We start from the raw sequence: 26,224 nt of genomic DNA, 5'->3' as shown, positions 1-26,224 counted from the left end.
CTCCCCGTAGCCCTCGCCCCTCCCCCTCTCCCCGGAACCCGCGCTCGGCGTCGGGCTCCTGGGCTTCCTTCCCCCCGCCTTCTCCCGAGTCTGCCGCTCCCGGAGGGCGGGGCACGCAGTTATCCAGGTTGCGGGGCGGGCGGGCGGGCGGCAGGCTGCGGCCCGGGCCTCGGGATGGCGTAGCGGCGGCCCGGCGTCGGCAGGGCGGGCCTGAGCCCGCTATACAGCTCGCTGGGCCGGCTGGCGCGGCCCGGCGCTCGGCATAGCGGCGGCGGCCTGCTGGCGGCCGGGCGGCGCCGGGCGGCCCAGGCAGGTTCCGGGGCCCGCGGCCCCCCCCCTCCGCCTCCCCGCCCCCCTGTGTTGTCGCCTCTCCCTCTCGCTGCTTCACTTCACGGGGCGAACATGGCGCACAGCTGTCGGTGGCGCTTCCCCGCCCGACCCGGGACCACCGGGGGCGGCGGCGGCGGGGGGCGCCGGGGCCTAGGGGGCGCCCCGCGGCAACGCGTCCCGGCCCTGCTGCTTCCCCCCGGGCCTCCGGTCGGCGGCGGCGGCCCCGGGGCGCCCCCCTCCCCCCCGGCTGTGGCGGCCGCGGCGGCGGCGGCGGGAAGCGGCGGGGCCGGGGTTCCAGGGGGAGCGGCCGCCGCCTCAGCAGCCTCCTCGTCGTCCGCCTCGTCTTCGTCTTCGTCATCGTCCTCAGCCTCCTCCGGGCCGGCCCTGCTCCGGGTGGGCCCGGGCTTCGACGCGGCGCTGCAGGTCTCGGCCGCCATCGGCACCAACCTGCGCCGGTTCCGGGCTGTGTTTGGGGAGAGCGGCGGGGGAGGCGGCAGCGGAGAGGTAAGGGGGCGAGGAACCCCCCAGGCCCGGGGTCTCGACCCTCTGCGGAGCCCCCCTCCCCTCCCCCATCCGGGATTGTGGAGCATCCCAATTCGGGGACCATCCCTGGGTCCCTGACCCGGGGCAGACGGCCCTCCCATCTCGGGTCCCCCATACTGGGGTGCAGACCCCAAGGCGCCCCCACCCCGGGGTTCGGACCCATCTGGCCGAGGGCCTTTGCCCCCGACCCTCCTTGCCCTGACCCTTCCCCAAATCCTTTGGCACAGACCCCTCTCCCGGGTTTCCCATCCCGGGACTGAACCCCTCCTCCCTTTCACAGATTACCTCATCCGAGCAAGATTCCTCCCTCCCTCCCTTCCTAGAGACTTGATCCCGCCACATCCCCGCCTCCCTCTCTGGGCAGATGTTTTACTCCTGGGGCAGTTTTCCTCTCGGGCATCTCTCGGGTGATGGCCTCATCCAAAGCCACGTTCTTCTCCCACCCTTGGGGATCGGTGTCCCTTCCAGCACCTTGCTTCGGAAGACCTGGTGAACCCTCGCCCTGTCCCCGGGCCAGGTTCCTACACCAGCAGCCACTCCCCCTTCCTTCACCTCCACCCGCGCCCCTTCCCCCCACCCTCAGCAGAGAGGTCCTCCCGTCATCCCGCCCTACCCCACCAGGAAAAAGCTACTTTCTTCTCCACCTTTCTCCCTTCGCCTCCTTTCCCTCTGAAGATAACGGTGATCTCTTCGTACAGCAGTCTGTTTTCCCCCATCTTACAGAGCTGCAGATTCCAGCCTACGGGTAGCAGGGGCTTACACTACCTTCACTCCACCCTTTCCCTCCTTTAGAATGAAGGGTTAGTGGCATCTTTGCGGGGGGAAAATAGTCCACTGTCCCTCAGGCTCAGAGAAGAGCAGCTCTCCACCATTTCTCCTGGAGAGGAGGCAGGCTTTCCCCTCCAGCTCTGGGGAAGGGGGCCCCCGTGAGGGGAGGTGTTTGTGGGGGACTTGGGCAGCATCCTCCCAGGGGAAGCAGCTGCTGCTCTCCTACCCCACCCACTGTGCCTGAGAGCACGCAGTCTCTAGCCCTAGCTCCCTCCCGCCCTTCTTTTCTCCGTCATTTCATTATTGATCCACCTTTTCCTAGGCCAATCCTGGGGCTTAGAAGGGGTGGGGGAAGCAGGGTTGGGGTGAGGAGAGTAGATAAGGGACAGTTTTACTGGTGGCTGCTTCTGGTGGAGAGAAAGAGGGTTATGAAGAGCTTATGAAGCAAAGTTATTCCTTAGAAGGAGTTAGGGCTCTCTCTCTGATTTGTTTTAAGGGGGACCCAGGGAGGATGAAGGGTCTCGAGCTTTGCTCCTTCCCCATTAGTACCGGGAGGAGAACGGGGAGGCTTTGATAGGCATTATTTGGCCCCCTTAAGCCAAAAGGAAAGTTGCCCTGGGAAGGGAAGTTGAGTTCAGGTTCAGCCAGTGGCGTTGCGCATTTGTTTTCCATTGGGTGCAGAAGGGGGAGTTTGAATTGGAGGGGAAGGGGCAGAATGGCATAGAGGGGGGTGCTAGAAGGAGGAAGAGCAGCTGCTTGGGGCTGAAGCCGAGTGGGTAGGGGGTTGCTGCTCTGGAGTGCTCTTGATTGAAACAGAAAGGGAAAGATAACAACGAGCCGTTTCCTGCGTGCTCTGCCGTCGGTGCACACAAAATATCCTGGGCAAACCCCTGGTCCCCTATTGTGCCCCGCACCCCTTTAGATCTACAGAAAGATCCTGGGAAGAAGGGGAGGGAGGAGATCCCAGGGACCCTGGCCCCTCCTTTCAAGGAGCTGGCATTTTTTAGTTGTTAGTCTTCCTGCCTCCTTTTTTAAATCGTTTCTAAGGCAGCATGATGAGGAGACTGACAACAACCCGCCTTCTGACAGAGCAAGGAGGACATGATGGGGGCGTGTTCCTTGCTCTGTAGCTAGCTGCTGCGTCCCTCTTCCCTGCCTCTCTCTGCTCTCTCTCCACCTCCTTTTCCCAGCCTTCAGAAGGCAGCTGCAGTCAGCAGGGTTGTTTGAGACTATTTATTGGTTGCTGTAGATTATTATTTTTTTTTGAAAGGCCAATTCTGTATTTTTTAAGCTAACAACACAGATCCCATGTAGTTGGAGAACCAAAGGCCTCATACATGACAAAAAGACTGAACCGTTCAGGTTACTTGCATGGAGTTGGTGCTTAAATGTGAGTTGATTTTGTTTTTTTAAAAGATACAGCAGCAAAAAAAATAAATAAATAGACTTACTGACATTTCATTTACCTGCTTATTTTCAAAACTGAGACTTGCCTGGTTATATGTAGAATTTTAGCCCATGTATACTTGAGTATAATAAGAACATCTCTATTAGGAGAAGTTAGTCTATTTTTAAGGGGATCCTGAGAAGCATTTTCTTCTTGTTTAGCATGCTTGTATATTTTGTATTGAAGGACCAAGTACTTGTTCACATTCCAAATGTTATCACATATTCAAAAGCAAAGTTTTATGCTGACAGCTTCCAATCATAGCTTTCCAAGAGACTGGTTAGAAAGAGAGCCACCTGGATTCAGGGACCTAATGTCTGGGCACCAGAATATTTTATCTGTTGGTCTTTGATAAGTCACCTTTAAAGTTTTAATCAGGTGCTAACATTTTCTTATCCACTGGCATTATTTTGTTTAGTATTAGTATATAGTGTAAAGCCTGTCAAGGAGTTACAGTAATTTCAACTAAGAGCATATTAATTTTTTTTTTCTTTAAGACTTTTGCGTGAACAGTAGTTGCTACTTCAGTAGGAGAAGAATGGTTGACTCCTTATGTTAAACTTAAGTATTTTTTCTGAATTCAGCTAGAATGAACTGTTGTTCCATTGGTAAGCCTTTCATGTGGTAGTTTGAGCTAATCTAGGATGGGTTAATGGTATATGTTCATGAGTACTCACCCATGGTATGGTTTAGTACTAAACCATAGTGATTACATCCTTGGACCTGGTTGTTTTCAGTGTAGAAACCAAGAGTTTTGTTAGAGAGTCTTACAAATCAATGATAAAAGTTCCAAAAAGGAGGTTTAGGGTTTCCCTGGGCTAACACGGAGTTCTAAAGGTTGTTTCTCAGAAGTTGCTCACAGATCTGTATCAAGCCTTGTCTGGTTCTTGAAGGCGTGGTTTGTGATCCAGAATGATTCTGGCCTCTTTATATTCTGGTTTGCTTTAAGTGAATAATGACTATAATTTCTCCATAACAAAAGCGTACTTATTGAACTGCTAAGTTCAAGTGGTTGAAAGATGACAGAACTTCCAGGTCAGTTCCCGCCTTCAGCTGCTTTAGCTGCAGAAGGTTTGTCCCTTACTGCCACACATTCTGAACTTCCCTTGGGATTACATCTCTCTCTGAGTAATAACTACATGTAAGAGTTCTTCATGGCCAAATTCTGTCAGATGGGATTATATTTTTTAAAAATCTACATAAGTGTTGCTGGTCTCCTGTTGGGGCTTTCTTTGTGACAATTGTGAAGTAGAATTAATTTGAGTTTTATTTGATTGTGCACTGTAAGAAATCACAGCGGTCTGCTTTTTTGCTTCCCTCTGCCCTGCATGGTGTCAGGGTCCTACTTTTTGAGGATTGTCTCAGGTGGGGTTTATGTGAGTCTAGTCTGCCATCTAAATATACATAGTTCAGCATTCTCTCTGTTGATTAGAATTGGGACTGTTTTAATATGAATCCCTGAATGGTCTTATCAGCATGTAGTCTTTGCTTATTACTTTCATACTCCAGTTACTGTTCATACCACCTCACAAAAGGTTAAAAGCAGTATTTCCATTCTGATTGAACGTGGCAGACTTTGATTAGCTATAAATGGAAACTGAATCACAACATTGTTATGTATTTGTCTTTATGCTTGAAATGAATGGCAGTTTAGTTCAGGTAGCCCCAGGTGGGCTCTTGAGTGGGGATTAGAAAAGATGTAGTTGTGGAGTAGGAGAGCATCTGTGATTTTTTTTTTAATGGTCTCTGGGTATATGTGCCAAGAGTGGGAGTTGCTCTTTCCTTGCCCTCACAGCTAATCCTGAGCTGGGCAGAAGGAAAATGAAGCAGAGAACAAGTAGGCTAGAAGAAACCCCTCCGAGTAGAAGTCGGTAGATGTGACATGAGTCCTCGTGCTCATCTCTTTCACTCACCAGTCTGGACAATTTCACTTTTAACCTGAAACTTCCGACCTGTAAAATGAGAAGGTTGGGCCACATGTCAGTTAAGGAATCTTTTCTGCTCCAGTATTCTCATTCCTTTCTGTTATATTAATTATTTGCTCAGGTCAGAACTTATTCTTAATTTTTTTTAAGAGTCAGAGTCAGTGAACCTGTTTGGTAATTTTTAATATCAGAGTGTACATTAGCCCATTTAACTGCCATAATTATTGGGAAGAGAAATTTGAACTCGGTAGGAAAGTTTTCTTTGTATGGACAAGATGTAAGAACTCTATGGGAAAAGTTCTTAGCTGAAGTTGACCAATTTCATTTATGAGAAAAGTGAAGATACAATTTTGAGTATAACTTATCTGATATTTAGACACCCTCTTGTTTGGCTAAATTTGTTTCTATGTTTTCAGTATTGTTGATTCTTGACTGTCCAAAAAGAAGTTATTTTCACTCTAGGTCGTATATTCCCTTAGGTATATGAGCTTTTAAATGGAAAAAAAAAATCCAAGACACTAATGTATTTATAAGTCCAAAGTGATGGTGCCCACATTGCAGGGAGTAGTTGTTAATAGGCTCAGAAACATTCTGGTTTTTACTGAGCATCCCAAATGCAATCTTTAGAACTTTTCTTCACCTCTCACTGAAAGGCATATCACTTGTCTCCACCTTTGCTTTCCAACTAATTATCTTAAGGCACTTGCTCTTGTAGGAAATTGTTGGGTCACAAAATAGTGATTGATCTTGATTGGAAGTTGAGAAAACACTCATCTTGACTCCCCTCCCATGTCTACTCACCTGGTATCCGGCCTTCCACAGAGCAGCTAGCTGTGCAGGCTTACTACCCACTGCCTTCCTTGCCCTGTGGCTAAAGGGGGTGGGTAGCCCTGCTATGCTTGCTCTGAGGCATAACAGACTGCACTGCCTCTCTCTCCTTTGGAGACTCACTGTTTTAATTGTAGGTCTCCTAATTAAGATCTCTTTGTGCCTGCCCACATTCCACTAGTGTTGGCACAGAACTTCAGCTTCCTCCTAGCACTTAACTGAAGGCCTTCAGTCAGGCCTTTTGTGAACATCTTGTCTCTTTCCATTCTTCCTCTGCCAAGGTGGAGAGCTCAGCGGCGGAGACCTATGAGACTGGGAGAAGCTTTGTGACTGTCACTACTTTGGGAGGAATTTATTCTTGGATTGCTGGGATGGGACCTTTTTTTGTTTGCATATATTATTTTCAGGAATTAAGAAAGGTTAAATTACTAATGAGTCTGACATGTGATACCTACATTTAAGTCAGATTCTTAACCCTGTAGGCACTAGGGGGAAGGAGGAAGCTAAAGAGTTTACTATTAAAAATATTTGTTTGGGTCTTAACTACACTGGTTTAAAGCTTGATGAGCAAAATCTTATGGAGTAAGTCACGGACTTGGGCTTTCTGTGGTTTCGAAGATGATCAATCAAACGAAATGATCGATTAAATTGTATCAGATTTTTAAAAAAATACTTATTTATTTATTTGGCTGCTCCGAGTCTTAGTTGCAGCACATGGGATTCTTGGTTACTGCATGTGGGATCTAGTTCCCTGACCAGGGATCGAAGCCAGACCCCCTGCATTGGGAGCTCCGCGTCTTAACCACTAGACTACCAGGGAAGCCCACTGTATCAGATTTTAAAACATGGAGTTAACTTTGATATTTGAATTAGCTTTTTTGATTAGAAAAGATTTCCGGAGGGTCTCAAAATTGCTGAGTTAATTAAGAATGCTCTTGTGAGTCTCCAGTATTTCTTGAGAAGATCAGGAATTGTCTAGGCTTCTAGAGTAGTTTCAGAATAAGGGAAAGTAATTTTTCTGGAGAATGTAGTTTTACTCTCGTTCCCACTGTGTAAGTGCTCACAATACAGTCCTTTATATGTGGCATGTTAGAGGAACTGCAGTCTTTATTAAGAAAAAGAAATCTTGACTCCTTCACCTGGATCCAGATGGTTTCATTGATCACATCGGCATAAGACGGACAAAGGGCGACTTTTTTGTTGTTGTTATTGTCATTTCCTTGGTTGTGAAGAAGGCCTGAAAGAAGGAAGTCCGGGATCTTTATGGCATGCATGAAATAAAGCTGGAGGCCTGTGCTCTTATACCTGAGTGGGTGGTTTTATGGCCTAATTCTCTAATTGCTGGCATTTATGACAGTGTGGATGCAACTGGCCCTGTGGCTGAGATGGATTATGTTGGGAATAGGGAGAGAAAAGGGGTCCTTTTGTTAGCCTTTTCATTTTCCCCCTCAATAAGTTCTCTGAGAAAGCCCTGAGGAAATACAGGGACTTGGACTGAGGGAATGACATCCCATAAAATGGTTCTTTACGTTTTTAAAAAGGATGAGCTGCTTTTCTTGACCTATCCAAAGAAATCCATACCACCACTGTTAAATATTTCAATGAGCTTTGTACCTTGTCAGGTTACACTCCAGGGGACGCCAACCAGGAGAAGGTTGGAGGCACTGCCAGGCATTTGCTTCTAAAAACCAAGATATTTGAAAGAATTCTGTTGTGTGGATTTTATTGTAGTTGTTTTGGATGATATAAATCCTCTTGTAAGCTTAGTATGAAACTTCTTAGAGGCCAAACTTGGTTTAACTTTTTAGATGTTGAATATAACTATTCTGATGTGTTTTAGTTTTAAGGAAACAGTTAAAGATATAAATGTAAGAGTTAGTTGGCAGTTTTCTGTGCTGTGTATGAAAATTCCCCTTTTCTTTGAAATGAGTAGTTGTTTTTCTATTTGACAAATAGACTGAAGGGATTTCCCCAGCTATTTTACCTTTAATTATCGTTACAGCAGTGCCTTGTGTGGCACCAGTGGGTAGGATCTATTCAACTGGCATTTATTTCTGGAGTTGGAGTTTTTTCCCCATATATTTTATCTGTTTTCTTGCATTTCTTTTTTTGTGTTTGGTTGGAATATTTGAGTGTAGACGTTTTGATGCCTTTCATCAGTAAGAGCTATGAACTTTTCTAACGTTTGGACTGTTTCAGAGAGATCGAACCCTTACGATCCACACTTTGCTGAAGCATCATTGTTTCATTCTCATTTTACAGCATCAAAGTAATTGTGGCTTTCTGTCTTGAATTAGGGGAATAATATTACTTGTAAGGAGTGTTTTTAGAGAAACTTTTTAAAATGAAGCTCTCCTTTGTACTCTCTCAGTTCTAAAAACTGGGGAGTAGTTAATCACACATATCTGTAATAAATATCTACACCTCGAGGAATAAATATTTACACATGCTTGTATTCATCCTCTGTCCATCCATGATTATTGACTGATTTTTTAGATCAAACACAAACATACAACATTGTCCCTAGATTATTGCCTTTAATTATAAGCAGTAAAACCATGTGGATAGCATCTCTTTAAGCTTAGTTAATGAGGAAATCCTTTTGTAATCTCTCCAGCAAGGATTTTTTATTCATGCATGTATAAATACCTTTACAAGGAAAGGTAGAATCTTATTATCTAATCTGTAATAGTGTGAGATAGTATAGCACAGTAATTAGGATCTATTAAGACCATGAGCTCTGGATTTAGACCGGCTGGGTTCAAATCTTGGCTCAGCCATTTAGTAGCTGAATGACTTTGGAAAACTTTCTTAACCTCTCCATGCTTCAGTTTTTTCATTTGTAAATTAGTGGTAATTGTGCTTCATAAGATTATTGTGAGGCTTAGTTGAAATTATTATGCATGCAAAGTATTTAGCACTTTGCCTGGTACATAGCAATCTTTAATTATTATTAGGACTCAGATTTAAAGGACAGGAGTGCTTCTTTTCCCACCGAGATAACAGGTTCTTATTACTTTGAGGTATATATATATGTGTGTGCGTGTGTACATATATATCTATTCAAAGTGCTATAATCTTGATTTAAGAATGTTCTTGCTTTTGGTATCGGTGTCAAGTTCATCACTAAGCTAGGTGGAACCAAACTGAAGCCAGCCACACATCTTGCTAACAGTGGGTACCACTGGTATCTAACTAGAATATAATTAGAGATAAGTCAAAAAGGGAGGAAAGAAAACAAGACAGTAAATAGGCAGGTAGGTAACCAAGGAAGGCAGTGCCTTCATGAGTTGCATAATTATCAGGCCAAGGCAGCTGTATTGGGGTTGCTACTCTTGGTCTCTATAACTGGTGTTCCTTATCTTTTCAAGTATGAGTACATGGTGATTTCCTGAAACAACTCTGAGGCTTGGCCCCCAGGTTCAGATTCATTAGTCTATACTTGGTAACTGTTTGACATTTGTTCTCAAGTTTCAGCTTAAGGAGAGTAAGTTTAGGCCTATGGAGATCAATGCAACTACAATTTATTTACAGAGGAAATGCTAAGTTGTAGGCTGGAACTTAAACTTGAGACATAAAAATAACCACAGTAGAATAGTCAAAAAATAAATTAAGCTTTAAGAGTCATTCGTAGAGGATAGTATGCTTAAGGAGGAAAAATATAGTTTTATCTCACTTAAAAAATAGGTTTGCTAAAATACCTGATATACTATTTTTTTTACAGATGAAAAAACCAAGGTACAGACATGTTAAATAGATTTCCTTAAGTTTTGTGGCTAGTAAGTGACAGATAGTGAAAATCGTTCAGTCGTGTCCGACTCTGCGACCCCATGGACTATGTAGTCCATGGAATTCTCCGGGCCAGAATACTGGAGTGGGTAGTCTTTCCCTTCTCCAGGGGATCTTCCCAACCCAGGGATGGAACCCAGGTCTCCCACATTAGAGGTGGATTCTTCACCAGCTGAGCCGCCAGGGAAGCCTGTAAGTGATGGAGCTAGAATTCAAATCCAGACCTGTAACCATCTGGAGGCTCATTCATGCTCTTTGTACTGTGCTACCTTCTGTCCCTTTCTCTTCCCACCGCATCCAGTCAATTTCTGGGGCTTGTCTGTGATACTGTTGTAGTGTTTCTTTAATCTGTCCCTGTTTTTCTGTTTTTATCATCCTACTTTAAATTTCCATTACCTTTGCATGGATTATAATCATAATCTCCTAACTGGTCTCTCTGCTTTTTCACTGTATGTACAGTGTTGCCAGTGGTTTTCTTAAATACAGATCTGATTCTGTCACTTTATTCCTAAAACTCTGCGACTTCTCACTGAATGTAAAATAAGATTTGAAATTCCCAGCCCTTCATAATCTAGCTGGCCTACATTTCTACATTTTGAACATTATCTCCTGAACACACATTTTCACTTAAATGTGCTTCAGCCATATTGAACTACCAGTCTGTTAGATGTTCTCCACAGTGTGTTTGTACCTGCTTTTATACCTTTGCTAATGCCTCTCCTTTGCCTTAAAGCATTTTCCCATCTTGACCTGCCTCTGACTTATTCATCTCTCATGGCTCAGTTCAGACCCCACTCTTCCTGAAGCTTTCAAGATACCGCTCCTATCTGAAATTCAGCTTTTCCTTTTCTGTTTTCTTAGTGTTCTTTATCCTACTCTTAAAGAATTCACTCCGGGATACTTTCTGTTGTATATACTTTTGATTGTGTCTGTCTTTCCCCCATTAGATTATGGTTTCCTTAAGACATGGACCATTTCTGAGTCATCATTTGTGTTTTATGTTGTTTACAATGGTGACTTTTCATTTAGAAGGTGACCAGTGAATGCTGAGTTGAAAATTTGTTATACATATAACTTCTAGAAATACTTTGTAAGGATATATTACCTAAGGTATTATGTTGTTCAAGACTATTAGCAGGATAATTATGAAGCTAACTTAAGTACAGCAGAAGAAAGTCTAAGAGCCGTCAAAGGACACTTTTGTAAAAGTAGTGGTCGGGGCTTTAGAGGTGATGTCGAGGAATCTGGATGGGGTGGTATCATCTTTTATATAGATAATGCTGGCACTGGTCACCCCCTTACTGGAGTGTTGTTTCCATTTCTAGGTTCCTCAACTTAAAAGGGATGAGGAGACCTTGGAGACCGTTCCGAGGAGACTCAAAAGATGATTATATGATTGGAAGTCAGTCCTGTGAGGAAAGGTTGAGAGAATGAAAGGTTAAGAGGCAACTTAATAACTCTTCAAAAAACATGAATGGATCCATTATTAGGAATGGTAACCAGCTGTTTTCCAGCTCCACTGATGCTCAAATAAGAGAAAAATAGGTTTAAATTGAAGCAAAGAATAGTTGTGTAAAGAACTTGATGCTAATGATTATTTTCATAATGATGGTGAAAAGATTACTGAACTAATTTTATGATCTTTTCTGGAGGTGAATTTTAAAGTACAGTCTTACATATGTGTAAAATGACTTCTCAGGCTACCTTCTCACTCTCTGAATCAACAGTTTTTTTTTTTTAAATTCAGATCCTGGAGGGTGTGGATCATGTTCTATACTTTTTAATATTCCCCAAGGGCCCCTAGGGTCTCACTGGCTCCCTGAGAAGCATTTTATTTGAATTGTCAGTTTATGGCAATAATTAACTTTCAGTAGCAAGCTCTAGAGAAAGGTCTTTATGAAATGATTTTATAGTGGTTTTATAGGAGAATAAAAACTTGGTAAATGGAGCTAAGAGGGAAATCTTAAAATCGAGAAACTAGGGGAGATAGTAGTTCTGGTCTCAATATAGGAAGCAAATATTTATAGCTTTTATATCCATTTTCAGTTGTAGTCTAAAGAGATGTGCTGCAGAATATTCCTTGTTAAGGGTATCACCGCTTGTGGATGCATTATAACAAGTGCTTTGTGTATCGTTTCCAGTCTAATAAGGTTGGCTTCATGTGAATGAGGATTACAAAGGCCTCTGACCCTTGGCTTTTGAGGCCGGGAGGAGGGCTTGCATTACTCAGAATGAAACCTTTTTAGATATGTTGGGTTGCAAAAAGCATTTCCGGCACAGTCAGAATGAAAACTGTGAATTGGGATTATTCATATAGATTAACAAGAGTCTGGGCAGAACTGATATTAACACCAGCTCTTTTTCCTGCTAGCTTTTAGTCCCACAACCTTGAGTGGGTTACTGAAGCTTTAGGACTTTGGAATTTAGTACCGGAATTGTGTATAAACTCCTTCTTGTAGGTAAATTGATACTAGGTTTATTTAAGGTTATCTGGCCTTAAGTGATATCAATGTAATGAGTAGCTTCTAAGTTTCATGTAGAATGCTGTCCACTGTTAACCAGACCATCTCAAAATGACTGGAGTTCAGAGGTGAAGCTGGATTGTTGCAGGGATTCTGTAAGTGGTGGCAGAGTGAATGGTGGCTTGATTACCGAGCTGTAAAATTGGTGCCATCTGAGAAACTGGGAAAGATAAGAGAGTCCTGCTTTTCCTGTGGGGTTTCCCTGGTGGCTCAGCGGTAGGAATCCGCCTGCTAATGCGGAGACTTAGGTTCAGTCCCTGGGTTGGGAAGATCTCCTGGAGAAGGAAATGGCAACCTGCTCCAGTATTCTTGCTTGGGAAATCCCATGGACAGAAGAGCCTGGCGGACTGTAGTCCACGGGTTTGCAAAAGAGTCGGAGATGATATATATAGTGACTAAACAACAGTTTTCTCTGTAACTTTTAGTTGCTTATCATACAGGTATAAATTAAGAAAGCAAGAGATTACAAAAGCAAAGAATACTTCTCATGATTGTCTATTCTCCTTGAGAGATTCCAGTGTTAGAGTAATAAAATACCAGGGACTGTTTTGTTTTAGTGAGTTAATGCCACATAAACTTTAGTGAGCTTCTCAGAATATGACGATAAACTTCCAAATATGATGTAGAAGTCAGTCAGTTGGTTTTTTAAGATAGTAAGAACACAAAATTTCCAGATTCATACACTGAACATTAATCTTCAAAAATGTTAGGTCATATTCTGTTGACTGACTTGGTAGCTTTGTTGTTTTGCCAAAGACAATGTTGACTTTGGTGTCCGAATTCACTTTGTTCCTTTAGAAAACTGACTCTTTGTAGAGATAACTCTATTTACCTTTAGAGGAAAGAAAGTTGTGAACTCCTCAGTGTTACTTTAGTTGCTGTTGGTCGTTCGACAGCCCAGAAGGAAAGATGCAATCTGACTTTTGCACCAAGATCAGAACAACAAGCTGGAAGAAAAACAAATGAAATACTCTAGTAGAAATTTATAATTAAATGAACATATACCTCAAAATGAAGTTAACTATTGGAAGTTGGCCTATGGAGGACCAAAACTTCTTGTAATAAAAAGAACCATCTCTGAAAACAGTGTTGGTGTGTGTTTGTTTAATTTTTCTAGGCTATTCAAGTGGATCTAGTCATTTTGTGGTACTTCCCTGTTAAACAAAGAAGAAGCCTTGTCATTGTGTTGATTAATTTAATGTCTACAGTTTATCAGTTAAGTGGGCTTTATTTCTTCTACTTCAGCAAGTAGACAAACCAGTTCAGACTTGGAACCTAGAAGTCTGAAAGTCTTTAATTTTTGTTTGTTCTGTTTTGGTTTTTCTTTTTTGTTTGTTTTGTTTTTAAAGATTCTGCAAAGTAATTTGGAGCATTGCCAAGAATCTGTATAGCTTACTATCTGATGTAGTGGGTTCATTTTGCCTTTTTTCTTTTTTTCAAAGATGCTGAGCTGCTTTATGTTTGCCTCTTTTTCCAGAGCAGGATGGGTGGAGCTCACCTGTCTCTTGTGCTGTTTTGAGCATCTCTGCTTCTTGCTCCTGTTGATAAGGAGTGAGGATAAGGAGACAGTTCTTTCTCTAATTACAAAGTGGGTAGCATTTGTGTTTTGTAGGTAACATTGCTAGGTAGAATTGAATTAAATATTTGAAAACAGTTTCATTCCTGCGTAGGTGAAAACTTAACCAACTGTTGTTACTGAGGGACAGTATATTACTGTCTCTGCACTCTTTAATCCTAGATAACTTTGGGGGGTTCAGTATCAGAGAACATATTTAAAACAGTTGAAATCTCTTCCTTTCTGTTACGCATTCAAACAGCCATAGTTCTCTTTGATGCGCCAAGAGCCAGAGAGAATTTGGCCTTGGCCCTGCCACTGCCAATTTGTTGACAAGAGATGATGATGTCTGTTCAATAACTGTATACATCTCTCAACTGGTTGGATTTCAGAAACCATCTTGGCATAAGTTTATCTCCTGATATCTGTGTATTTGACTATGCTTGAATATTTTATACTTTTTTCTTATAAATTCAGTCAAATTATTGTTAAACTCACATTTGGAAATGATTCACAAGTGTCACTATATAGTTTTCTTTTATAAATGATGAACAGCTTGTAAAGAGGCTTATCTTCCTCCAGTGGCATTCATAAACATAGCACTCTACAAAGTAAGAGGTAGAGACTTAGCTATCTTAGCTATTTTTCTAAGAATGTCTTATGTACCAGGCAGATGACCAAGTGTTGGGGCATTAGCCCTGAATAAGTCCCTTCCTTCATGAAACTTACTTTTAATTCCTCTTTACCAAGCTTGGCTTCAAATATAGCATGAATGTAAGTACTAAAATTATAATACCTTGCAAGATACTTTGGATATTGGTCATTTGAAGGTTGAAGCTCTCGAAGCTAATATTAACAGAATTGTTCCTGGGAGCAATTCAAGTAGTAGTCTTTGTTTACTGATTCTTGAGTGTCAGTTATACCAAGTGTGTTTAATAGCTTTCTTTCCCCTTCCTCTTAAAAGGGAACTTAAGCACATGGGCTTTCCAGGTGGTAAAGTGGTAAAGAATCTGCCTGCCAATTCAGGAGACTCAAGGGATGTGAGTTCAGTCCCTGGGTTGGGAAGATCCCTTGAAGTAGGAAATGCGACCCACTCCAATATTCCTGCCTGGAAAATTCTATGGACAGAGGAGCCTGGTGGGCAACAGTCCATGGGGTTGCAAAGAGTCAGACACGACTGAGTGAGTGTGCGCACACCCAATCACTAGCACATCTTTCATTGCCTTCTACAGCTGAGGAAGTGCCGCTCTCCACTTTACCCTGGATTTCATCCCCTCTCATCTACTCAGGGTCATTCCTGCAGTTATCCCCTCCTCTCTCGTCCATGGCAGTTTCTGCCTCATCAACATATAAAACTGTTTAACTGATTTAAATAGTTTTTTTAAAAAACCATGGACCCCACATCCTTTCCCAGCCACTATCCAATTTTCCGCTCCCTTTCACAATAAAATTCCTTGAAAGTGCGATGTGTATTTGCATGTGCCACTTTCTCACCTGTCAGCCACTTCTCGTCCTGTGCTGTTGGGCTTTTATTTATCCTCATGACTCTGTGAAATTGCTCTTATCAAAATCCTCAAGGGCATCTCTTGCCAGATCGAATAGCTAATTTCTCAGTCCTCCTCCTGTTCAACTTTGGACACCTTTTGAACCAGCTGACCACTCCTGTCTTGAGACACGCCTTTCTTTCGTTCTGTCACACCACACATCTATTTTTTTTTACATCAGTTATTAATTTTCAGTATTCTCTATGGCTTCCTTCCATTGCTTAACTCACCTGAATGTTGGAGTCATCTAGGAGTCTGCCTTTGGCCACCTTCTTTGTGCACTTTCCTAGATGACCTCATCCAGGCCTTATCTGTATGCAGAGGACTCCTAAATCTTTGTCTCTAACCATTGACTACTTCTTGGAGTCCCAGACCTATATTTCCAGCTGCCTGTTGGACACTCCATCTGCGTAATAAGAATAAGCGTGATTAGCATTTACTGAGCGTTTGTGGTAGGCCGGGCAGTATTCGGAGTGCTTCACAGGCATTATCTCAGCTAAGCATGCCCACCCACTGCGGTAGCCACTACTATTCCCCAACAAGGAAATGGGTATCCATTGAAGTGCTTGTATATCTCGTGGGTATCTTACACTTCCCATGTCCAGAAAGTCTTTTTCTCCTTTCTCCTTGTTTCAAAATGATTCTGCTGTTTACCCAATTGCTCAAGTCTAACATACAGGAGTTACCCTTGATGTCTCCCTATATTCATATTCCAAATAACCCATCAGGAAAATCTGTATTACCTTCAGAATACCTTAAATGCACCTTCCTCTCATGCATTCTTCCAGCACACGAAGTCTTAGCCATTACAATCTTCTGGCTGGACTATTCCCTTATCTCCTTGCTCCTGTTCTTACCTCACTAAAGTTTGTTCTTCACTCTGGTGACTGTGGATTCCAAATGTAAATCCATCAATTCTTACTGTTCCCTCCTTCAAACCTATGGCCGACTCTTCCCCATCTTCCCTCTCCCAACTGCTTGTGTAAATCCGGGTTCCTTCTCCTGCTCTGCAAAGCTGTACGTGATTTGGCCTCTGGTCGGTCTGCTTCTCCTGCACCACCTCCTCTTGTCTCTCTCCACTGCTCCACTGGCCTTGTGGTCTGTCACCCATGTCATGCTCGTTGTTGTCTGTAGGCCTTTGCACCTGCTATCTAGCGAGAAAACTGTGTCATCTGGATCTTTATATCTCCGTCTTTTTCTCATTTAGGTCTAAACCAGGGTTCAGCCAGGTTTTTCTGCAAAGGGCTGAATGGTCTCTGTTGCCAGACTCCCCTCTGCTGTTGTAGTCTAAAGAACAGCCGTAGATGATACAGAAACTGACACAAGGGGCTGTGTGCCAATAAAACTTTTACTTGTGCACCATGAAACTTGGATATCATATAATTTTCATGTGCATGATTCTTCTGATTTTTTAACCATATCAGTCACTTCAGTTAAGTTGCTCAGTCGTGTCCAACTCTTTGTGATCCATGGACTACATGCAGCACGCCAGGCCTCCCTGTCCATCACCAATTCCCAGAGTTTACTCAAACTCATGTCCATTGAGTCGGTGATGCCATCCAGCCATCTCATCCTCTTCGTCCCCTTCTCCTCCTGCCTTCAATCTTTCCCAGCATCAGGGTATTTTCAAATGAGTCAGTTCTTTGCATCAGGTGGCCAAAATATTAGAGTTTCAGCTTCAGCATCAGTCTTTACAATGAATATTCAGGACTGATTTCCTTTAGGGTGGACTGGTTGGATCTCCTTGCAGTCCAGGGGACTCTCAAGAGTCTTCTCCAACACCACAGTTCAAAAGCTTCAATTCTTAAGCGCTCAGCTTTCTTTATAGTCCAACTTTCACATTCATACATGACTACTGGAAAAACCATAGCTTTGACTAGACGGGCCTTTGCTGGCAAAGTAATGTCTCTGCTTTTTAATAAGCTGTCTAGGTTGGTCATAACTTTTCTTCCAAGGAGCAAGCGTCTCTTAATTTCATGGCTACAGTCACTATCTGCAGTGATTCTGGAGCCCAAGAAAATAAAGTCTGACACTGTTTCCCATCTATTTGCCATGAAGTGATGGGACCAGATGCCATGGTCTTCATTTTCTGAATGTTGAGTTTTAAGCCAACTTTTTCACTCTCCTCTTTAACTTTCATCAAGAGGCTCTTAGTTCTTCGCTTTCTGCCATAAGGGTGATGTCATCTACATATCTGAGGTTATTGATATTTCTCCCGGCCATCTTGAATCCAGCTTGTGCTTCCTCCAGCCCAGTGTTTCTCATGATGTACTCTGCATATAAGTTAAATAACCAGGGTGACAGTATACAGCCTTGACGTACTCCTTTCCCAATTTGGAATCAGTCTGTTGTTCCATGTCCAGTTCTAACTGTTGCTTCTTGACCTGCATACAGATTTCTCAGAATGCAGGTCAGGTGGTCTAGTATTCCCATCTCTTGAAGAATTTTCCACAGTTTGTTGTGATCCACACAGTCAAAGGCTTTGGCATAATCAATAAAGCAGAATTAGATGTTTTTCTGGGACTTCTGCTTTTTCGGTGATCCAGTGGATGTTGGCAGTTTGATCTCTGGTTCCTGCCTTTTCTCAATCCAGCTTGAACATCTGGAAGTTCACAGTTCATATACTTGGAGGATTTTGCTTGGAGGATTTTGAGTATTACTTTGCTAACATGTGAGATGAGTGCAATTGTGCGGTAGTTTGAGCATTCTTTGGCATTGCCTTTCTTTGGGATTAGAATGAAAACTGAACTTTCAGTCCAGTTCTGTGGCCACTGCTGAGTTTTCCAAATTTGCTGGCATATTGAGTGCAACACTTTCACAGCATCGTCTTTTAGGACTTGAAATGGCTCAACTGGAATTCCATCACCTCTACTAGCTTTGTTCATCGCGATGCTTCCTAAGGCCCACTTGACTTCCCATTCCAGGATATCTGGCTCTAGGTGAGTGATCACACCATCGTGATTATCTGGGTCATGATCTTTTTTGTATAGTTCTTCTGTGTATTCTTGCCACCTCTTCTTAATATCTTCTAGTTCTATTAGGTCCATACCATTTCTGTCCTTTATTGTGCCCATCTTTGCATAAAATGTTCCCTTGGTATCTCTAATTTTGTTGAATAGATCTTTAGTCTTTTCCCATTCTATCGTTTTCCTCTATTTCTTTGCATTGATCACTGAGGAAGGCTTTCCTTTTTTTAAACCATATAAAAAATGTTAAAAAACCATTCTTAGTTCATGGACTGAACAAACCAGATAGCAGCTAGATTTGGCCTGTGACCAACAGTTTGCCAGTTTTTGGTAAACTATCACTTTAGAAAAGCATTTCCTGACCGTCTAAGTGAAAATAACTCCCACAGGTAACCCCTCATCAATCTTTAGTGCCCTCATTTCCTTGTTAAGTATTTATTTTCTCATGGGTCAGAAATTTGGTCAGTTCTTCACCTGTGTGTCTTTAGCGTCTAAAACAGTGTTTATTGACAATATAATACTTGCTGGAATGACTGAATACCAATGACATTTGAATTTTAACTGTAGACTGCTATCTGGTCTCCCTTTATTCAGTCTCTTTCCTACTCTAATTTCATATGTATATTTTAAAATATCCTATCCAGAAGAAACAAATTTCAGAGTTACACTTTTTCTACATTTGAGACTCAAAAGTAGCTCCTGCTGTTTAGTGGCTGAATTTTGACCATCAGTTCAGTTCAGTCGCTTAGTCGTGTCTGACTCTTTGCGACCCCACGAATCACAGCACAGGCCTCCCTGTCCATCACCATCTCCTGGAGTTCACTCAAAGTCACGTCCATCGAGTCAGTTATGCCATCCAGCCATCTCATCCTCTGTCGTCCCCTTTTCCTCCTGCCCCCAATCCCTCCCAGCATCAGGGTCTTTTCCAATGAGTCAACTCTTCACATGAGGTGGCCAAAGTACTGGAGTTTCAGCTTTAGCATCATTCCTTCCAAAGAACACCCAGGGCTGATCTCCTTTAGAATGGGCTGGTTGGATCTCCTTGCAGTCCAAGGGACTCTCAGGAGTCTTTTCCAACACCATAGTTCGAAAGCATCAATTCTTCGGCGCTCAGCTCTCTTCACAGTCCAACTCTTGCATCCATACATGACCACAGGAAAAACCACAGCCTTGACTAGACAGACTTTGTTGGCAAAGTAATGTCTCTGCTTTTCAATATGCTATTTTTCAATTTTTCAGGTTTAACCATACCATTCTAGAATTAACAAGATTCTGATAATTCATTAGTCTTTGATCTTGGCCCTGCTGTGGCTACGCCCCTTTCCAACCAAATCAGTTTTTATCAGTCTCTGCATCTTATTTCCTACTTCTCTCCACTACCCCATCCCATTTATTGTAAATTAGCCTTGTTCCATGTACTCTTGCCTGGAAAATCACATGGACGGAGGAGCCTGGTAGGCTGCAGTCCATGGGGTCGCTAAGAGTCGGACATGACTGAGTGACTTCACTTTCACTTTTCACTTTCATGCATTGGAGAAGGCAATGGCAACCCGCTCCAGTGTTCTTGCCTGGAGAGTCCCAGGGACGGGGGAGCCTGGTGGGCTGCCGTCTATGGGGTTGCACAGAGTCGGAAATGACTGAAGTGACTTAGCATGATTTATTTCCTTCAGAGCGGCGTGCTAAAAACCTTTTGTGGATTGTGAGCCTCTTTGAGAATCTGAAGAAATTTGTGTCTCTCTGTCAGATGCCCATGTAAACAAGTTTTGCCTGTGATTTCAGAGAAATCTCTAAGCTTTCTCTTGCTTGTCAACTTGTCCACTGCTCATTGCATGCTTAGCCTCTTTACTGATGTGAGAGAACTCCCCTCCACTGCACTTTGTCTTCATTTCCTCTCAGAGTCCACCCCACCTTTGCATCCCTTTTCCATCTATTGCTGATTTGCTGTTGAGAAATTTCAGCCTCTCCCTGACTGCTGTGTCCTCCTTCAGCAAATGAACACAACAGGTCAAAAAGTCATCCTCGCAGGCACGTCCCTGCGTTGTGTCCATTCTCTCCTTTCCCGTGTAATTGAGTTTTTTTCAAAAGAGCGGTCTATACACCTGCTGTAGTCACTTTCCAGTCACACCGCCACCCACTGCACTTGGGCTCCTCCTGCCTCTAACACTGCCTTGAAGTGGACCTCAGAAAGGTCATAGGTGACCTCCCAATTTTGATAACCTCTGTACAAGTTTCAGTCTGTCCCCAGCTCTGCCATCCCTTGATGTGTGTTCTTCCCTTGACTGTTACGTACTTAGATATCTACAAGTTTGTTCTCCTTGGCCGTTCCATCTCTTTCTCTTCCCTAAGATTCCCTTTCCCCTGTAGATGAAAGGTGGGTATTCCCTGGGAACTCTCCATGGGTCCCCCTTTTCTCTCTCTATTCTCTCCCTAGGTGACTGCATTTATACGTACAGTTTCAACATTCATAAATTCACTGAACCAGATGCATTTCCTCCAGATGGTTCTATCTAACAACTTGGACAGACATTTCAAATTCAGTTGTCTAAAGTGATTTCCCTTCCTCCTCATGGAAACTTCTTTAGTCCCAGTCTTAGAAATATCACCATAAACTTGCACGTCTTTACAGATAACCCTTCATATTAAAGCCATGTTCGGTTTGCCTCCTAGCCATCTATGTAATCTGCGCTTCTCAATCCCCAGTGCCACTGCAGTCATTTTATAACTGTTCTTACTGCCTCTGGCTTTAAAGGTAATCTCTGCTTCCCCACTGCGGTCATAGTGATCTTTTGAAAATACAAATCTAATCATGCTTCTCTCCTGCCCGAAAATGTTACTGATGAGCTGGAGCCCTCAGGATGAGGCCTGCACTTCCTTGAAGAGAGACTTCAAACTCATAAAGGCATTTAAGACCTTTCATGATTTGCCTCAGCCTTTTTCCCCTTCAACATCTTATGCCTCTTTCCCACATTGGCCAGGGCCTCAGCTCTGCTGAACTGTGTGTAATTTCACTCCATGCCATGCTCTTTTGTACCTCTGTCCTTTGTATGTGTTATTCTCTCTGCCTGCAGTATCTCCCTTCAACCCTAATTTATTATCCTTCAGAAGTTGGAGTAAGCTTTTCATCCTTTCTGCAGTGGTTTTCCTGGCTCTTCTCCTTGACTAAGTGAGTCACCTTTCTGCTGTGCGTTCGTATTCATTCCTCTGGCGTGTGTATTCCTCTGGCATGGCAGGAGACACACTGCATTCCATTAATTTTTAAAAATCTCTCATTTATTTTTAACATTAAAAAATTAGAGTATAGTTGCTGTATAATACTAAGTTATAGGTATACAATATAATGATTCGTAATTTTTAAGGGTTATACTACTCCATTCCTGGTTATTATACAAGATTGGATACTTATTCCACTGATTGAAAGATCTGTTTGTCACAGACTAGCAGATCCTTGAAGGCAGAAACTGTCTTTTATCTCTATATTCATCCCTTAACCCAGAAACGGGCTTATATATATTTTAATGAATGAATGGGTGAATGAATTGATTTAATTTCTCCTACCAGCCTAGAATCCCATGGATAGAGGAGCCTGGCAGGCTACAGTCCATGGGGTCGCAAGAGTTGGACATGACTTAGCAACTAAACTACCACCACCGGCCTGAGGTCCATCTCCCTGTGTATTCTTTTTTTTTTTTTCCCCCAAGGTTTACTTGTTTGTTTATTTTATTTTTGGCTGCATTGGGTCTTGTTGCCACGAACAGGTTTTCTCCAGTTGTGGCAAGCTGGGACTCCTCTTTCTTGCTGCGCACAGGCTTCTCATTTCGGTGGTTTCTCTGTTACAGAGCATGGGCTCTGGGGCTCAGGGACTCGGTAGCTGTGGTGTGCAGGGTTAGTTGCCCCTCAGATGTGGGATCTTCCTGGACCAGGGATCAAATGTGGGCTCTCAGCAGTGAAAGTGCCAAGTCCTAACCACTGGACCACCAGGGAATTGTAGCCGGTGACACACAGAGAAATGTGCCAGCAGAAGTCATAACTAACGGGAATAAATTCCCAAAGGAGAAGTGTTACTCTTTAACTGGAGCTACTGAGATGCACTATATGCCTCCTTGATGTTTCTTCATCTTCTTTAGTTCTTAGTAATTTTCTCAGTTCTGTGGCCATCCTCATATGATGGAACCATGTATGATGATATCAAAAATTATAAGCATTCAAAACAAAGAATTTAAAACAGTCTGTGGTTATGGATGTTATTTGTGAGTTGATCTATCAGTAAAACCTTTGTAGTTGAAGAAATTTGGTATTTTTAAACCAAAAAGAGTAAACATTTTGGAGACAGAAGGGTGCTGAGTTACCTGCCACCTAGTTCAGTGGTCTGAAGTGCTGAGGAATCTCACAAGAAAAGGAGCTATGAGCAGGCACCCAAAACCTTATTCACTGAAGGCCAGATGTGCCCAAGCTTGTTTATTAGAGTCTTTTTCAAAATAACTTTGGAATCTCCACATAAAATTGGGAGATGGGAAAACTCCAGGTGAGTGATTTCTGCTCTAAGGTAAATCAGGAGTAATGTAGGGGAGGAGATGAAATCTATGCATTTTAGTTGGGAGTAGGGAGGAAAACACATCGGCCTCTGTCAGTTGCAAGTTAGATCAGATGTCACTGGTATTCCTAGGAACTGTGTCACATCTAATCACTGCAGATGATTTAGGTCTTGATTACTTAAACTCTCTCCGATTTCCAATGCTGGAGTGGTGCCTAGAACAACACTGAGGCATGGAGATAGACATTGCCATCCTTGGGAGGAATTTTGAAATGTGTTGAATATTTCTCCATGAGCCTAATACTAATACAAGAGGAAGAATGGACTATTCTAAGATTTAAGCCAGTTTTTTAATTCCAGAATATGAATTACATAGCAATTTATCCTTCACTGACATTTGAAAGGGTTTTGAAAGGAAGACTGAGGTTGGGCACCTGCCTGTCTGCCTTAGATACTTCTTGGGAGCAGAGCCATCGTGTCTTACTCCTCTTTGCATCAGGAACAGATAGTTTGTAAATGGTTTTTGAATGAATGGACAAGTAAAAGAAAGTGCTTTGTTTGCAAAATTGTCCTAGTAGTACATAATTCCTTGAAATATAGAACTTCATGTGTTTTTCCAAAATGTCTTCATCATTACATTTTATATGTAAACATTATTGTCTGTAATACTTATTTTGGATTCACTTAGGTTCTCCTGTGGAAAATATTCTTTATCACTTCGTCACAAATAAAAGAGCCATTAAAGGATTAAAATCCTGCTATTAACATAAAATAAAAATCCTCAAATGTTAGGATATTTATGGGTAGTGTAGAATTTGCTGTTAAAGATATGTTTGGAAGTTCTCAAATAACCCTAGAGATTAGGGTGAAGGTAATAAATTCTACACGTTTATTATTTTAGAATTAACTTTCACTTAGGAAATGACATTGGCTTCATTGCATTCCTAATCTCTGGAAGCTAAATATGATTTAAGGTCTTAGCTTGGCAAGGATATTTTTCTATCTTTGGTGGTAAGGAAAGGATACAATTTTGATGATCTATTCTCCAAGGACATCATTATCCAGAAGGAATAGGTTTGTTGCCTCTTGCCTATACTTTGTCTTGGAATGCTGTGCTTATCAGAGAAAGCCAGAGTGAAAAGTGTAGCTGGCTGTTTGGGCCCAGTTTCCAGAAATACTTGGTCCCATGTAGCATGGTATCTCCCGTTTCCTCTTTTCAGGGCTGCTGTAGTGCCAAGTGAAAGAAAGTGAAAGTGTTAGTCACTCAGTTGTGTACGACTCTTTGCGACCCACCATGGGCTATCACCCTACAGGCTTCTCTGACCATGGAATTCTCCAGGCAAAACTACTGAAGCCAGTTGCCTTTCCCTTCTCTAGGGGATCTTCCCGACCCAGGGATTGAACCCTGGTCTCTGCTGCATTGCAGGCAGATTCTTTATCATCTGAGCCACCATGGGTTTAGTTGCAGCTCCTCTTTGCTATCTTTTTGTAGACATTTGGACTTAGTCTTTTGATTTCTAGGCAAGTCTGATTCCCTGGAAAGCCAGCACTGTTACCTTGTTTACTGCACCTTCCAGGAACTGATGAATTTAAAGGGGGTTATGGGAGAGACTGGAGAGGCAGAAAGAACTTCACTTGTAGCACCTTTTTGCAGAATTTTTTCTCCCAGTTCTTTCTCAGCTTGGGGGACTTTTATATAGAATTGGAAGTTCACAGTTAGTGGACCAGAGCTCTTTAACATAACAATGATGGCTTTTGTTTTTGACTAAACTGTCTGGATTGTTTAAACAATGGGTGCTTATTTTTTTAAGTGTGCTTAAAGAAGTCAACCTGTCAATATATTTCAAATGAAAAGAAAGTTCTTGGATGGAAGTAAAGTCAGTCTTTTCTTATTCCAACTACAAGGCCACAAAGAGTTAATGCTTTCTGTCATTTTGGAAAGTACTTGGAAACTTTAAACATTGGCAGTTAGTTTAATGACTGCTTGATAGCTCTGTAGTACTCTGTTTTGGAGTAGATTGAATTAGGGTTGTACAGTTACGTATTGTGAAAGTTTAAAATATAGAACATAGCAATGTGGATCTCATGTTTCTTTTAAAGATTAATCATCTTTCATTATTTCTGCTTTGGTTACTTTACCTGTTGGTTAGTGTGTGTATAGTTGGTAGAACTCTCTTGTTGCAACACTCTCAGAGCATAGAATTCATGCATTTAGCAATGTAGTCCCCTGGTAAGTGTTAGGAAATCCCCAGACGTCTTTGTGAAATGCATAGACTACCAGGTTGTTCCATAAGGATAATGCCGGAAAAGAATGAGTTAAATCAGAAACTTTAAGGATTTGAAAATGGGCTTCATGTTACTTTAATAGTAGCTGAAAAAATTTATCGAGTATTGTAGTATAGATAATTTATTGGATTCCTCTAAATATTTCTAGTTTTAGATTTTAGCCATTATGGTACAAAGTTCTTTGTAACTAACTGTATGGTCTTGGGTAAGTCATCTGGCCTTTTGGAGCTTCAGTTTCTAAAATCACATCAATAATAATAACTACAATGTGGATGCCACATTATAGTTTTCTGAGTGTTTTTATGTAAATTACATGACTTCTGTAAATTATTTCATCTATTCCTTGTAACACTGCAGTAAATAAAGACACTGAGACCTCAGACTAACCCTTCCCTCTCTTCAGTGGTGCCACGCATCCACAAACGAGCCGGACTGGCCCCTCAGACTGGGGGGCTTTACCTGTCTGCGTTTAATTTGGGGGTTGTCAGTATCATTCGGAGGTTCAAGAAAATCTGTCCTTAATTCCTTAATTTGTTCTTTTATATGGATTTTGTTTCTGGCATCTGAAATTCTTGTCTCTTTCTAGAAAGAACTCTTAGTCTCTGAATTGGTGAATGTCTATTAATCAAGTTGTTTAAATGGACCGTGTTTCTCAGAGAGTTTGCTCAAAATTAGTTAAATCCTTAGTATTTTTTTTTTTAAGTAGGTTAAAAGTTAGAGGGAAAGAAAAGTTTTTGCCTTCTCTAAGTACAACTGAAATTAAAGTGCTTTCTTCAGTTATCCTTGGATGCATTTCACCCTTTATGTGGTCAATTCACCATCCTTTTACAAATGCTGCTGCCCACCATTAAGTCTCTTATCACAGGGCATTTAAAAATGATGCCATAAAATGCATGTTGAGAATCTTTGGATCTCAAATGTATAGAAATCACATCTAAATGTCAATTCCTGAGTTAAGGAACTGACTATTTTGGCAATTTCAGTCTCTTAATATTTAGTAGACAAGAAATTATGATACTATAGGTTATTCCTTATGTGTCTGTAAACTTGTTGAAAATATTTTTTTATTGGGGCTGTGTATTTCTGCTATTGTACTGATTTGCTTACTTGAGTTAAAGTCATTCTTTAATTGTTTCGGGCTGTATCTATAGGTTGAAATTTAGGACTGTCCCCTGTGTACTGTGCACCAA

General features: G+C 42.2%; 1 protein-coding gene across 4 annotated transcripts in view; it reads left to right on the top strand.

Annotated features, from left to right (window-relative positions):
• Nucleotides 376-26,224, top strand: part of KMT2A (lysine methyltransferase 2A) — a 78,057-nt gene continuing 52,208 nt past the window's right edge. For 2 of the 4 annotated variants that reach the window (XM_018059721.1, XM_018059720.1), the window contains exon 1: nt 376-834. In XM_018059721.1, coding sequence (XP_017915210.1) covers nt 403-834 — 432 coding nt within the window. In that variant the 5' untranslated portion in view covers nt 376-402. Of the gene's footprint in view, nt 835-2,932; nt 3,032-26,224 lie in introns of all 4 variants that reach the window. The other 2 variants (XM_018059719.1, XM_018059722.1) reach the window with 2 other exon arrangements.

Source organism: Capra hircus, chromosome 15 (assembly GCF_001704415.2).
Source record: "Capra hircus breed San Clemente chromosome 15, ASM170441v1, whole genome shotgun sequence".
In the NCBI taxonomy this organism is placed as follows: Eukaryota; Metazoa; Chordata; class Mammalia; order Artiodactyla; family Bovidae; genus Capra; species Capra hircus.
Note: the sequence above shows the minus strand (reverse complement) of the source record. Positions and strands in the feature narration are given on the sequence as shown.